At 45.3% G+C, this 13717-nt stretch overlaps 1 protein-coding gene across 1 annotated transcript; it reads right to left on the bottom strand.

Annotated features, from left to right (window-relative positions):
* Positions 1-1110: 1110 nt before the first annotated feature.
* On the bottom strand, positions 1111-8382 carry Ptcra (pre T cell antigen receptor alpha). Its single transcript, XM_046426240.2, has 6 exons — positions 8102-8382; positions 7846-7944; positions 4417-4476; positions 3660-3980; positions 2627-2671; positions 1111-1583 (listed from the first exon to the last, which is right to left on the bottom strand). The coding sequence occupies exons 1-6, from the start codon at positions 8106-8108 to the stop codon at positions 1318-1320; spliced, it is 798 nt and encodes a 265-aa protein (XP_046282196.1). The 5' UTR covers positions 8109-8382; the 3' UTR covers positions 1111-1317.
* Between the last annotated feature and the right edge of the window lie 5335 nt (positions 8383-13717).

Raw genomic sequence — 13717 nt, forward strand, 5'->3', positions numbered from 1 at the left:
TATATAAATTAAAAAATAATAAGAGTGGCTGAAAGAAAGCCTAGGCTCAGCACCTGGGCTGAGAGCTGAGAAGATATAATGGCTAGAAAAAGTCTGAGGCTTCAGATAGACCCTTCCCTGGATACAGCCCATGCTTCCTTCAGTCTGGGTGCCAGGGAAGGAGCAGGCCCTGTAGGGTTGGTGGATACATTTATCCCCCAGAGCTGTGGAACCCCTCTCCCCCTGCTCCAACAAGATGAGCAGTGGAGCAGACAGTGAGGGTCTCCATTGCACAGCAGCTAAGAGTGCACAGAGGCTCTGGGAAATTGGGGTATCACTGACATCACCTGTGAGGAGATATTGAGGCATGGTTTCCCATCCCCCACTTGGGGGAAGGAAGACTACAGGAGTGTCATTGATCCAATAGACTGTCCTGTGGTGCCCAGGGGACATCTGGATTCTCTTGAGAGTGCTTAGATTTTAGGAGTGATTAGTGGAGAAGAACTCTCAGAAAAGGCTGGATTTCTTGTCAGCGCTGGAGAAATCAGGGACACACAGGTCATACTCCTCTGTAGAAACTTCATGTTCTATAAGAATTCCTCTTTAGGAAACAAAGCAAAACAAAACAACAACAATAAAAAAATGCTAAATCTATTTAACACCTGGTTATAGTTGATGCTCAATGAATATTTGTCAAATGAATAATGAATGCCCCTTAACTAATTGATAATGTGTAAATTTGGAGTTACCATCTGATACTCCTATCATCAACATGATCCTGTTCCCCAGGAATCCTGGCCCAGTTCACATTTGTCGAGTCTGTACAAGACTTTTAAGACCAGCATTCATTTCCCTGGGTTCCTGGGCTCCCTGCCCTACCCTTTTACAGAGGCTGGGCCAGGGTAAGGAGAAGAGAGGGAACCTTGCCCAGAACCTGACTGGGGGAGGAGACAGCTTCCCCCATCCCCCAACCCCCCCCCCCCCACAATTCCCAGGCTCTCACTCTCAGGAAGCCCTCTTCCTCAAGACAGCCTTTCAGATTTCTTCTTCCTCTAATCTGCCGCCCCCACACACATGAATTAAAATATTTTTCATCTGCTGTATCATTTAAATTCTTTAATTGTGCTTAGTTATCTGAACCCAAAATGCTCCAGAGACTGGGCAGATCCCCACCCTCAGGGGCTCTGTCTGATGAGAGTCACAGCCTTTATCCTGGGAAAGCCCTCTGTCCGAGGGGGAAGAGAAAAGCTCCAGTCTACAGGAGAAGGCGGGTCACATAAAAAAGAAAAAACAAAACAAAAAATAAACTCCAAGACTTGAGGAAGGAACACTGAGGGCTCAGGGTGAGTGCCAGGTCCAGCTCCCTGAGAAAGTCCCCTCCTGGAGGCCAGAGTTCCTGTGCTCCCGACCCATATGGCAGTTCAGCATGGGCTGGGCAGGCTGGGTGTGCTTACAATCTGAAGTCCCTCCGCAAGTGCAGGTGGTGGCAGCTGGGGGCTGCATTAAGAGGCAGCTGCAGGTCAGGAGCACATCAAACAGCAGCAGCTTGAACAGCAGCAGCCGAAGAGCCTCCAGCCAGAGGGCCTGGCCAAGTGTCCCAGCCCCTGCGCGGAGAGGAGGGGGTGAGGAACCTGGAGAAGTCCCCTGGTGTATGTGGGGTAGAACTCAGGGGCATTTGACCATGGAGACACATCCCCAGCCCTATTTTGTATTTTATTTAGAGACAAGGTCTTGCTGAGCTGCTTAGCACCCTGCTTTTGCTGAGGTTGGCTTTGAACTTATGCTCCTCCAGCCTCAGCCTCCTGAGCTGCTGGGATTACAGGCATATGCCACCAGGCCAGCTCTGCTTTCTGCTTTGCCCCCTCCTCAAGGGAAAGTCCTCATTTCTTATTGGTAATAATAAATACCTTCCTGTCCCTCATTTTATTTTCTTCCCCCAAAGTTGTGGGTGAGCTGGCAGGAATTAACAATTTGGTGTACAGACTAAACTAGTTCAAAGTTTTTTATTTGACCAGGCACAGTGGCCCACGCCTATAATCCCAGCAGCTAAGGAGGCTGAGGCAGTAGGATCTCGAGTTCAAAGCCAGCTTTAGCAAAATCAAGGCGCTAGGCAACTTAGTGAGACCTTGACTCTACATAAAATACAAAATAGGGCTGGGGAGATGGTTCAATGGTCGAGTGCCCCTCAGTTCAATCCCCCGTACTACCACCCCCACATCCCACCAAATTTTTTAATTTGGTCAAGAAATAGACTTTAAGACTCTCAGTCAACTACTCCAGCTAGTTTCCCATTTACACAGGCTCTCCCTGAGTCCACTCTCCGGGCTGCTGAGTCCACTCTCAGGCTGCCCAAGGAGCCATGAAGGACCCTTCTATTGGCACTCACCTGTGCTTCTCAACCGATGTCCAGAAATTAGGCTGGGGCCAGAGGATTCACCCTTAACATCAGTTATCTGGTCAGATAGGGTAGACTGAGGTCCAGGCTAGCCAGTACCCCAACCCAGCAAGGCCACCACTTTATGAGACACTAGCTACCCCACATACACCCATGAACATATCAGGTCAGAACAGAGTGCTCCACGCAGGCCAAGGTCCTGGTCCCCATCATTTATTCCCAGTCTATATCACCCTGTGCCCAAGTACTCACCCCTGAGAGGATCCTGGAAGCAGGTCCTGGCTCTGGAAGCCTCTCCTGCCATCCAAGGAGAGGGGAGTGAGTTCTTCTGGGATGGACCATGCACCCTGGAGCACTGCTCAGGGGCTGCACACCCAGGCCCCCGTGCTATGCCTCTGTCCTGGCATGGAGGTGGTGGCTTTCAGGGCACATAAAAAAATGCACCATAGCAGAAGCTGCTGCAAGTCCTCTGAGGGTCCCAGATCCCCTCAGCCCACCATTCCTGTTCTGGGGGGTGGGGAGCCAAGGTGCCTAAGCATCTTCACAGCCGCTTGCTTTGGAAGGCAGGGCATTTATTCAACATTCCCATTTAGGAGATGCCCAAAATGAGATCATCCAGAAAGATGGGGTCAGTTATCTGGTCAGTAATAATAAGACCCTACCACAGCCATGTGACTTAACCACCCTGTGTCTGTGTGCATAAATGAGGACAATAATATTATCTATTTCATAAATGGGAAGTGTTTAGAACAGTGTCTGGCAGAGAGTAAATAATAAGTAATTCAGAGAAGGGCATGGTGGCACGTGCTCAGAATCCCAGTGACTTAGGAGGCTGAGGCAGGAGGGTCACAAGTTCCAGGCTAGCCTGGGCACCATAGCAAGACCCTGTCTCAAAATAAAAAAATAAAAAGGGCTAGGGATGTAGCTCAGTGGTAGAGCACCCCTGGGTTGCTGAAAAAAAAAGTGATAGAGATTTATCATTTAATTATTATTTGAGGGTATGCTTACACACACACACAAATAACTTTCTAGGAGGGAGAAGGAGTTATTATCTATTATTATCTCTTGGCAGTGATGCCTCAGAGTCTGGATTTGAAATATCACAATTGCAAACCCCAAGACTCACGGCTCTGAGGTCAGTCTGTCCTCAGCCCAGGCCTGGATGGTTTCCACTTGAAAACCCTTTATGCCTCCATGACTTAGAGTCGGTCTTCCCTCCCACCCAGCTCCAGGATGTGTGGAAGGGGACAAGGAGCATCCAGAGGAACCCAGACTCCATCCCCACCTGACAGCTGTAGGGGCTGTGTGCTCTGGCTCTGGCCCCCAGGTCCAGGCCCAGTGTGGCAGACCAAAGGTTCCCAGGCTGCCAACTCCTCAGAGGGCAGGGACAGCTGGGCCAAACTAGTCCAGGTGCCATCTGCTGCTGGGGAAGGACCGTAGGTGAAGGCATCCAGTGCGCTGCCATTACTGCCTGAGAACCATATAGGGCTGTCAAGGCCAGGGGGTGTGACATCAAGGACCAGGCAGATGACCAGTGTCTGCTGCTTTCCATCCACCAGCAGTGTGATAGGTGGGGCCAGAGAAGGGAAGGGCGTGCCAGACACACCTGCAAGAGAGCACAGCACCTAATGGAGGCACATCTCATTGTAGGGTAGGGCTCTAGGTTTCTATCTTTCCATTTATTCTCCCACCATCACCATCCACCCACCTATCCTTCTACTTAGCCACCCTCTTTGCATGCATCCCTCCCTGTTGCATTTGCCTATCTAACCTTCCTTCCCCCCCCCATCAATACAGTCTTTCATCCACCCAACTATTTATCCCTCCTTTATTCCACCATTCATCCCTCCTTCATCTATTCTATCTTCCATCTCTATGGCTGCCCATCAATTTACCTTTCTGCCTACCCATATATCATATCTGATCTCTTTTCTATTCCCAGTACTGAGGATATAATTTTGCGTAAGACATTGTCCCTGGCTTAAGGAACTCAGTCCCATGGGAAAGACAGCAGATACATAAACAAACACTTATCATAATACCATGTTGTGCCAGCCTTGGGAGAGTGGTTACCTCCGGGAAGGAAGGGAAGGAAACAGGCCCTGGAATAAGATCAAAGATCTGATTCAAATAGGCAAAATGTTAACAATTTGCTAATCTGGGTGGAATGTGCATGGGTGGTTTGTTTTTATTTGTTTGTTTGTTATTTGTATTATTCCCAGTTATTTCCTGAACATCTGAAATCTCCATCTTTTTTTCTTTTCTTTCCTTTTGTCTTGTGGGGGAGGTACTGGAGATTGAACCCAGGGATGTTCTATCTCTGAGTTACAACCCCAACTCTTTTTTTTTTTAATTTAGAGACAGGTTTTTTGTTTGTTTGTTTGTTTGTTTAATTTAGAGACAGCCACTAAGTGGCTGACACTGGCCATGAATTCGCGATCCTCCTGTCAGCCTCTTGTTTTGTTTATTTATTTTTCATTGCTGGGAATTAAATCCAGAGCCTCGTGCACACTGGGCAAGTGTTCTGCCATGGAGTCACATACTCAGCCCTGTTTTTGTAATGCTAGGGATCAAACCCAAGGCTTTGTGCATGCTAGAGAAGCATTCTACCACTGAGCTACTTCCCCAGATCTTTTTATTTTTAATATAGAGACAGGGTCTCACTAAGTTGCTTAGGGCCCAGCTAAATTGCTGAGGCTGATCCTCCTATTTCTCCAGAGTCGCTGGGATTACAGGCCTGAGCCACCACTCCTGGCTAACATTTTTTTTTTTTTGAGGGGGGGAAGCAGTAATAGGTAGTGAATCCAGAGACACTATACCACTGGGCCACATCCGCAGCCCTTTTTATTTTTATTTATTTATTTATTTACTTACTTACTTACTTAGAGACAGGGTCTCAGTAAATTGCTTAAGGTCTCACTAAGTTGCTGAGGCTAGTCTTAAATTTGTGAACCTCCTGCCTCAGCCTCTGGAGTTGTTGGGATTATAGGCCTGCGCCACCAGACCTTTCTCTCCCCACCCCATTTTTAAACAGCTTTATCTATATTTAAGCCACACATCGTACAATTTACTCATTTAAAGTTGAGGTCTGTTATTTCTTTTTCTTTCTTTCTTTCTTTTTTAGATGTTGATGAACCTTTATTTTGTTCATTTATTTACATGCGGTGCTAGGAATCCAACCCAGTGCCTCACACATGCTAGGCAAGCGCTCTACCACTGAGCCACAATCCCAGTTGTTTCAAATTTTAAAAAATGAGTCATGTGGGTACTGCAAACATCTATCCTATATTTTCCAAAATAGTCCTGATTTTCCACAATCTTATTATTTTCAGTAAAGATGAATCACTTAAGATATAACAAAATGTTATTTTTTAGTAGAAATTCGTTCATATAAATAAAAGCTCAAATGTAACATCTATAAACAAATTTACACCTGAGTTAAGTGTATCCAGATTAAAGAAATGCCTCAGAGACGGGCATGATTGCCCATGTCTCTATAATCCCAAGGACCTGATACTCTGAGGCAGGAGGATCAAAAATTCAAGGGAAGACTCATCAATTTAGTGAGGTTCTACACAACAAATTTCAAATAAAAGTAAAAAGGAGCCATGCCAGTAATCCCAGTGGCTTGAGAAGCTGAGGTAAGAGGATTGTGAGTTCAAAGTCACTGAGAGTCTGTCTCAAAATAAAATACAAAAAAGGGCTGGGGATGTGGCTCAGTGGTTAAATGCCCCTGGGTTCATTCCCTAGTACCAAAACAAAACAAAACAAAACAAAAGGGGTGGGGGGCAAGGAGGCCAGGAATATGGTTCAGTGGCAAAGTCCCTCTGAGTTCAACCCCCAGTGCTTAAAGAAAAAGAAAAGAAAAGAAATGCTTCAGATGATAGCCTGGTGCAGTGGTGTACGCCTGTAATCCCAGTGATTTTGGAGGCCAAAGTAGGAGGATTGCAAGTTTGAGGCCAGCCTCAGCAAGATTTTTGGTGTTGTTGTTGGGGGGGGGGGGGCAGGGATTGAACCCAGGGGCACTGGACCATTGAGCCACATCCCCAGCCTTTTTTTCTTTTTTTTGGCTTTGTTTACAGACAAAGTCTCACTGAATCGCTTACTGTCTTGCTTTTTCTGAGGCTGGCTTTGAACTTGTGCTCCTCCTGCCTCAGCCTCCCTAGCCTCTGGGATTACAGGCATATACTCCTGTTCCCAGCCAGCCTCAATAACTTTTGAGAGTCCCTCAGCAATTTAGTGAGAACTTGTCTCAAAATAAAAACAAAAATAAAAAGGGCTGGGGAGGGCTGGGGCTGTAGCTCAGTGGTAGAGTGTTTGCCTCGCGTGTGGGAGGCAATGGGTTTGATCCTCAGCACCATATAAAAATAAATAAATAAAGATATTGTATCCATCTACAACTAAAAAATATTTAAAAAGGCGGGGGTGCTGGAGATGTAGCTCAGTGGTAAGACAGGGTTAATAATACCACCCCAGCAAAATATTGTGAAGACCAAAGATCCTAGGAATTATTATTATTATTTATACATTTTGGTATTATTATTTTACCAAATTACATTTTGGTTTTATTATTATTTATATTAATATCACTAGGGCATTGCAAACAAAGGGAATAGAGAAGGCTGAGAGTAAGCCCCAGGACCCTCAACTTTCTGAACCTTCTCAGCTGCACAAATAAAGACTTTCTTAAATTGAGTGCAGCTTCCACCTCCTCTGTGAAGCCTCCCAGGGTTGTTCCTCCTCACCCTAGCTGCTTCCTTCCCACAGCTCAGGCCTCCTGCCATGGGCGCTCTCTGTTCCACATGGTGTTGTTTTTTCCCTATGGGAGGGAATACCTGTAAAACCCCGGGATCTAGCTTTAGATCAAGTAGACTCTCCCACTCAAAGGTCAAGGACTTTTCCCTTATGTAAATATGCCCAGGATTCCAGATGAAGCTAGAATTCTCCCCTAAACCAGAGCCCTTTGCTCCAGCCTTGATCTTTGGAGGGCTGAGGATAAACACCCTGGCAAGTCACTGAAACCTTGGAACCACTCCTGAGACCACTGGCAAGGGGAGAGCTGGAAGGGAACCTGAGACACCCTGAGCCCTATAGGAATGGAGCACTGTGAGGGCAGAAAGGACAGCACAGAGCCTCACAGTGCTGCCCCTGTCCCATTACCATCACTTCCTACCAAGGAACACGGTCCTGGCTCCACTAACCCCCAACGTCCATGGACACCATCCAGTTTGCTCTTATTTCTCCATCCCTCCAAGAGGGACTGCCTTCCCTATCAACTCCTCCAGGGCAGGACTTGGGGGCCCCTGAGCCAGGTGGCTGGGAGATGGAGTCCAGTGGGAAAGGGATGATGCCTTCTGGTGTGACCCTGGGTGCGGGCTGCTAACTAGCTGTTGTCCTGTCTCCTTGCATTCCATCCATACCCTGGGGGGGGGGGGGTGCGGAGAGGATGCACAGTGGAAGGGGGTGCTTACCTGTGGGCAGCGCTGGACACTCAAAGGCCAGGAGAAGCAGCAGCCATGGCCCAGCCATGGCCCACTGGAGGAGGCAGAAGCCAGCTGCAGACCTGAGGCCTGGGGGGAACAACCCTTGAGGTTGCCTCCCAGGCCACAGGCCCAGCTGCATGTCAGCTGCTCCACCACGAGCTAAGCCGTTTCCCCACCCCCAATCCCAGTCCTCTCTGGGGGCCAGGGAACTCAGGGGCCACTCCCACAGAAAGCTCTTGCTCACCCATCATCTTCCATGCTCTCTCCTGTTTGAAGAGCACTTCACAGTCTGCAAAGCCCTTTCCCAGTCACTGACTCACTAGAGGACAACTATCATCCACAGGTCACACACACCAGGAGGGATGTCAGGGACTCATCCTGGCCCTTCACTGGATCAATTCTTGAGGTTGATCTTGAATTTGTAATAGGAGTTCCATTTGGAGGGTGAGGCAACTGAGTTTCTGAAAGATTGAGTGACCTGCCCCAGGTCACACAGCGGGCAGATGGCAGAGCCAGGACTTGAACTGTTTCCAGATGGCTGGCCTTATAGGCAAAGAATAAAAAATAAAAATAAAAACCCAAGAGACTTCTTGCTATATGGTGTAAAAGGAAAAAAAAAAGCCTTTGTTTATTTATTTATCTTCTTTTTTTTAATGGTTCTGAGAATTAAAGCCTGGACTTCGTACATGCTAGACAAACATTCTACCACTAGGCTATATCCACAGCCCTCACTTTTTTCTTTTTCCTTTTTCTTTTTTTGGTAGTGGGGATTGAAGCCAGGGGTGCTTTACCACTGAACTACATCTCCATTTCCTTCTATTTTTTATTTTGGGATAAAGACTCAATAAGTTCCTTTGTATCTCACTAAATTCTTGAGGTTGATCTTGAATTTGTAATCCTCTTGCCTCAGGCTCCCCAGATGCTGGGATTACAGGTATGTACCATGATGCCTGGCTCATTATTTATTTTATTTATTTATGTATTCAGTTAGTTAGTTAGTTAGTTAGTTATAGTGCTGAGTTCAAACCCAGAGTCTCATGCATGCCAGGCAGACTCTTTACCACTGAGCCACATCTTTAGCCCTTTTTTTTAAAAAAAAATAAAATATTCTTTTTTAGTTGTAGATAAACACACAGTATCTTTACTTATGTTTGTGTGGTGCTGAGGATCAAACCCAGTGCCTCACACATTTGAGGCAAGCAATTTACCACTGAGCTACAGCCTCAGCCCATTCAGCCCTATTTTTTTAAAAAGATTTTATTTATTTATTTTTGATTTATTTTTTTAGTTGTAGATGGACACAATGCCTTTATTTTATTTATAAATGGTGCTGAGGATCGAACCCAGGGCCTCGCACGTGCTAGTCGAGCTCTCTACCGCTGAGCCACAAGCCCAGTCCCAATTTATTTATTTTTTATAGTTGTAAATGGACAGAATGCCTTTATTTTATTTGTTTATTTTTATGTGCTGCTGAGAATCAAACCCAGTGCCTCACACATACTAGGCAAGAGCTTTACCAATTAACCCTATTTTTTTTTAATTATTTTTTAGGTACTGTGGATTGAATCCAGGGGTACATTACCACCAAGCTACATCCCCAGCCCATTTTTATATTTTATTTAGAGACAGGGTCTCCCTAAATTGCTTAGGGCCTCACTAAATTGCTAAGGCTAACTTTGAATTCACGATCCTCCTGCCTCAGCCTCCCCAGTTGCTGGGATTACAGGTGTGTGCCACCATGCCCAGTTTATTCTTTATTTCTGAGACAGAGTCTTGCTAAATTGCTTAAGGCCTTGATAAAATATTGAGGCTAGCCTAGAATTTGCCATCCTCCTGTCTCAGCCTCCAAATCCTTTTATAAATAAAAACTTTTTATTTACATTGTATTTTTTCACAACATCTTTATTCTATTTATTTATTTTTATGTGATGATGAGGATTGAACTCAGGGTCTCACATGCACTAGGATAAGCGTTCTACCACTGAGCTACAGCCCCACCCCGTATTTATTTATTTTTAAGACAAGTTCTTGATATGTTGTATAGGTTGGCTTGAACTCTTAGGCTCAAGTGATCTTTCTAGTTAGCCTCTTGGGTAACTGGGACACCACCATGCTCAACTTCAAACTTCCTTTTAATTAATTTATTTAGGTACTGGGGATTGAACCTAGGGGGGGTGCTTTACCACTGAGCTACATTCTCAGCTCTTTTTATGTTTTTAATTTGGAGATAGAGCCTCACCAAATTGTTGCTGCTGGCCTTGAACTTGAGATCCTCCTGCCTCAGCCTCCCAAGTCACTGGGATTACAGGCATGTTTCACAATGCCCAGCTCAAACGCCCTTTTTCAAAATAAACTCTTTATAATGTCATTTTAATCGACTCCATTAAATTTTATCTAAAGCTGTCATTTTGATCCAAAATTCCCCATCTAGGCATATACTGTAACGAGAAAGTAAGATATTCAACCAGTGTAGAACAAAGATTGATACACAAAGATGTTCTTTTATATCTAAAAATTATTATATATCTATAATAATTAGAGATATAGCTCAGAGTATGTTTTATATGTACAAGGCCCTGGGTTTGATACTCAGTACCACCAAAAAAAAAAAAAAAGGTTGGATGAATGAAGGTTTGAAGCTAGATGCACAGTACCTTACACCTGTAATCCCAATGACTCCAGAAGTTGAGGCAGTAGGATCACAAGTTTGAGGCCAGCCTCAGCAATTTAATGAGGTCCTCAGCAACTTAGCAAGATTCTGTCTCAAAACGAAAAATAGAAAGGAATTTCCAGCTCTGGACTTCTTCTCTTTGGAGAAGTCTCTCTCCATATCTCTTTTTTCAATAAATCTACTTCTTGTTTGCTAGGAAAAAAACAAAGATAGAAAGCAATGGGGATGTAGCTCTGTGGTAAAGGACCCCTGAGTTCAATCCCTGGTACAAAAAAAAAAAAAATGAACATGAGTGTTGTATATCTCTTTGAAATCTTGCATTTAATTCTGGGCATAAACCCCAAAGCAGAATTAACTGCTGGATCATATGGCTCTAAGGGTCTTGATTTAACATCTGAGCAGCCATCTTAAATGTTAACCAATGTTAACCACCACCTTATGAGATAAGTTTTGCTTTCCTGTACTTCCTCTTACCCAAACTCTCCCCACCCCAATTAGTGACCTACCCCATGGTACCATAACCGTAAGCCAATCCCAGGACACGACCCTTGATTCTGGAAAGCCCCATGGTGCCATCAACCTAAGCCAATACCATGCTATTCCCACCTGCCTACCTCTGGCAAGCACCCCAGATCCTATCCCATAGCGCCCCAGCTACAACTCCAAGCCCCCACCCCACAAAAGCTCAACACCCAAACATCTCCAGGCCTCTCCCTCCTATATAGAGATGGCCTTTATTTGTCAGCTCTGCCTGGTCTCCGTCTGTTTTTCATTTCTCTCTTACCCGTCTCCTGTTCCTCACTTTCCCTTCAATAGTAATTTTATTTTTAATTGTTTGAGGAACAGCTAGACCATTTGCTATAGCAGCTGCATCATTTTACCATTCTTACCGTCTGTGCACAGAGATTCCAATTTCTCTACTTTCTCACCCACATTTGTGATTTTGTTTTGCTTTGGGTTTTTCTGATGGAACTCAGGAGTGCTCTACCACTGAGCTACATCCCCAGCCTTTTTTATTTTGAGACAGGGTCTCACTGCATTGCTAAGACTGGCCTCAAATTTGCAATCCTCCTGCCTCAGCCTCCCAAGTAGTTAAGATTACAGTCTTGGGTTACCAAGCCTATCTGATTTTCTGGTCCTTTTGATACTGGCTATCTTCATAGAATGAAGTGGTATCTAATTGTGGTTTTGATATGTACTTCCTTAAATGATTAGTGATGCAGAGCATCTAAAGCTTCAGTAAGGTATTTTAAGGCTCTCCGTTATACATCTGTTATATTATGTTCTGCAGCAATGAATGATTCAATCCTATAGGGATTTCTCATTCCTTAAAAGGAAAAAAAATAAATCAATAAATCTTGTTGCTCAGAAGTAGAGCCTTTGCCTAGCATGCAGAAAGTCCTAGATTACCCCAGTACCTTTTCCCACCCCACCCAAACTAGTTTAATCAGTTGAAAATAAAAATAGTATTTCATTTCCCTGATTACAACATTTTCCCATTTTGTTATTTCCTGCACTGCATTGTCTTAGTTTTGTTAAAATTTTTACATACAGAATAAAATTTTCACATACAGCACAACTTTACATATTTATCTTTGTATTATTGCACTTGCTGGAGCTGTTTCCCAATTCATTAACTACTTCCACTTTTTTCAAACCTATAATTTTTTATTTTGTATGAACCAACAATCCACTGTAGGATTTACTCATCCCCTTTAAGCCTAGAAATCCTTCCTCTAGAGAATTAACACACTCTCATTTCTATTGTATTTTTGTGCGTGTTTGGCTTAACCTTACCCACCCCCACTTTAACTCTACCAGGTGTGTGTACGGTAGAAGCTGTGCATCTAAAGCACACATTTATTCCAAAGAGCTAGTCATTATCCCGGGATGATTATTTATTGATTAATCCTTCCTGATCCCAATATTTCTGAAATGTTCCTTTTTACATGTTAATGTCTTTTATATAGACAGGTTTATTTCTTCTTGAATCTTTGACTTCTTTATTCTGGTGCCATCCTCATCCATTTGCGCCGAGATGGTTGTTATTATTATTATTTTATTTTTTGGTTTCCGGTGGACACAGCATCTTTATTTTATTTGTATGTGGTGCTGAGGATCCAACCGAGCGCCCCGCGCATGCCAGGTGAGCGCGCTACCGCTTGAGCCACATCTCCAGCCCTTATTTTTTTTTAATATTTATTTTTCAGTTGTAGTTGGACACAATACCTTTATTTATTTATTTATTTATTTATTTATTTATTTATTTTTATGTGGTGCTGAGGATCGAGCGCTCTACCGCTGGACCACAACCCCAGCTCTCGGGGATGGTTATTTTAATGACCACGTTGGCCGCGCGCTCCTGACCGTCCCCAGGGAACCTGGGCTGCCCGCTGCGCTCCACCCTGCCTCCCACTGCTGCCTGGAGGCCGCGGGTTCCACGTGTTCCCAGGCCCCGCTGCGCCCAGGTGCGCTGTGGTGGTGGGTTCCCGCCGGGAGGGGGAAGAGAGGAGGCAGGTGTCCCTAACGACTCTCCAGTCCTCCAGCCGGGGGAGGTGCCTCCCAGCTCCGTTACCACATTACAGATGGGGGGAAAGCCCCCTGGACTCCTAGGTTTCAGGACCTCCCCAGGGCGCCTCGCCTCCCTCCCAGCTGCCCGCTTCGGTCGCCTCCCTGTGCCAAAGCTACCCTTCCTTTTACACACTCCCAGTTGCCAAGGCAGCTCGGGCGACCCTGGCCAAGGGTCAGTCTGGAAGCTTTTTGTCTGCTGCCCACATAGGTTCCCGCCTTCTAGGACCCCGGGAATTTTCCTCTGCCCCCACAGTCTTGCGGATTCTGAAGGGCTTTCCCGGATGGATAGGGATGCACACGCACAGCGACCTTTGCGCTCCACCCCTGGAGCCTCCTACTTGTAGAAACACCAAGTTACATCCCTGAAGATATTCCAGCAGTCAATGATGAACCCTGGATGCACTAGGGCGATGTGTTTGCAGGTCGCTCTCCCCAAAGCTCCCAAAGGTTGTTGGGAGAGTTTTAAGTACACCAGCCAAGCTGTGGTGGCACAGGCCTATTATCTCAGCTACTCAGGAGACTAAGGCAAGATGATCTCAAATTCAAGAGCAGTTTCGGCAATTTAGTAAGACCTTGTCTCAAAATAAAAGGGCTGTGGCTGTGGCTGTGGCTCAGCCG

The sequence above is a fragment of the Marmota monax genome, unplaced genomic scaffold (assembly GCF_021218885.2).
Source record: "Marmota monax isolate L192 unplaced genomic scaffold, Marmota_monax_Labrador192_F-V1.1 WCK01_AAM20220418_F8-fsc00187, whole genome shotgun sequence".
Lineage (NCBI taxonomy): Eukaryota > Metazoa > Chordata > Mammalia > Rodentia > Sciuridae > Marmota > Marmota monax.

Bases quoted from the DNA above. Each gene is read 5' to 3' on its own strand.
- Ptcra (XM_046426240.2), bottom strand. The intron at 4,477-7,845 runs GTAAGCACCCCC...ATCTTATTCCAG, and splicing joins GTGTCCAGCGCTGCCCACAG to GGCCTGTTTCCTTCCCTTCC. The intron at 3,981-4,416 runs GTATTATGATAA...GCTCTCTTGCAG, and splicing joins CCCAAGGCTGGCACAACATG to GTGTGTCTGGCACGCCCTTC.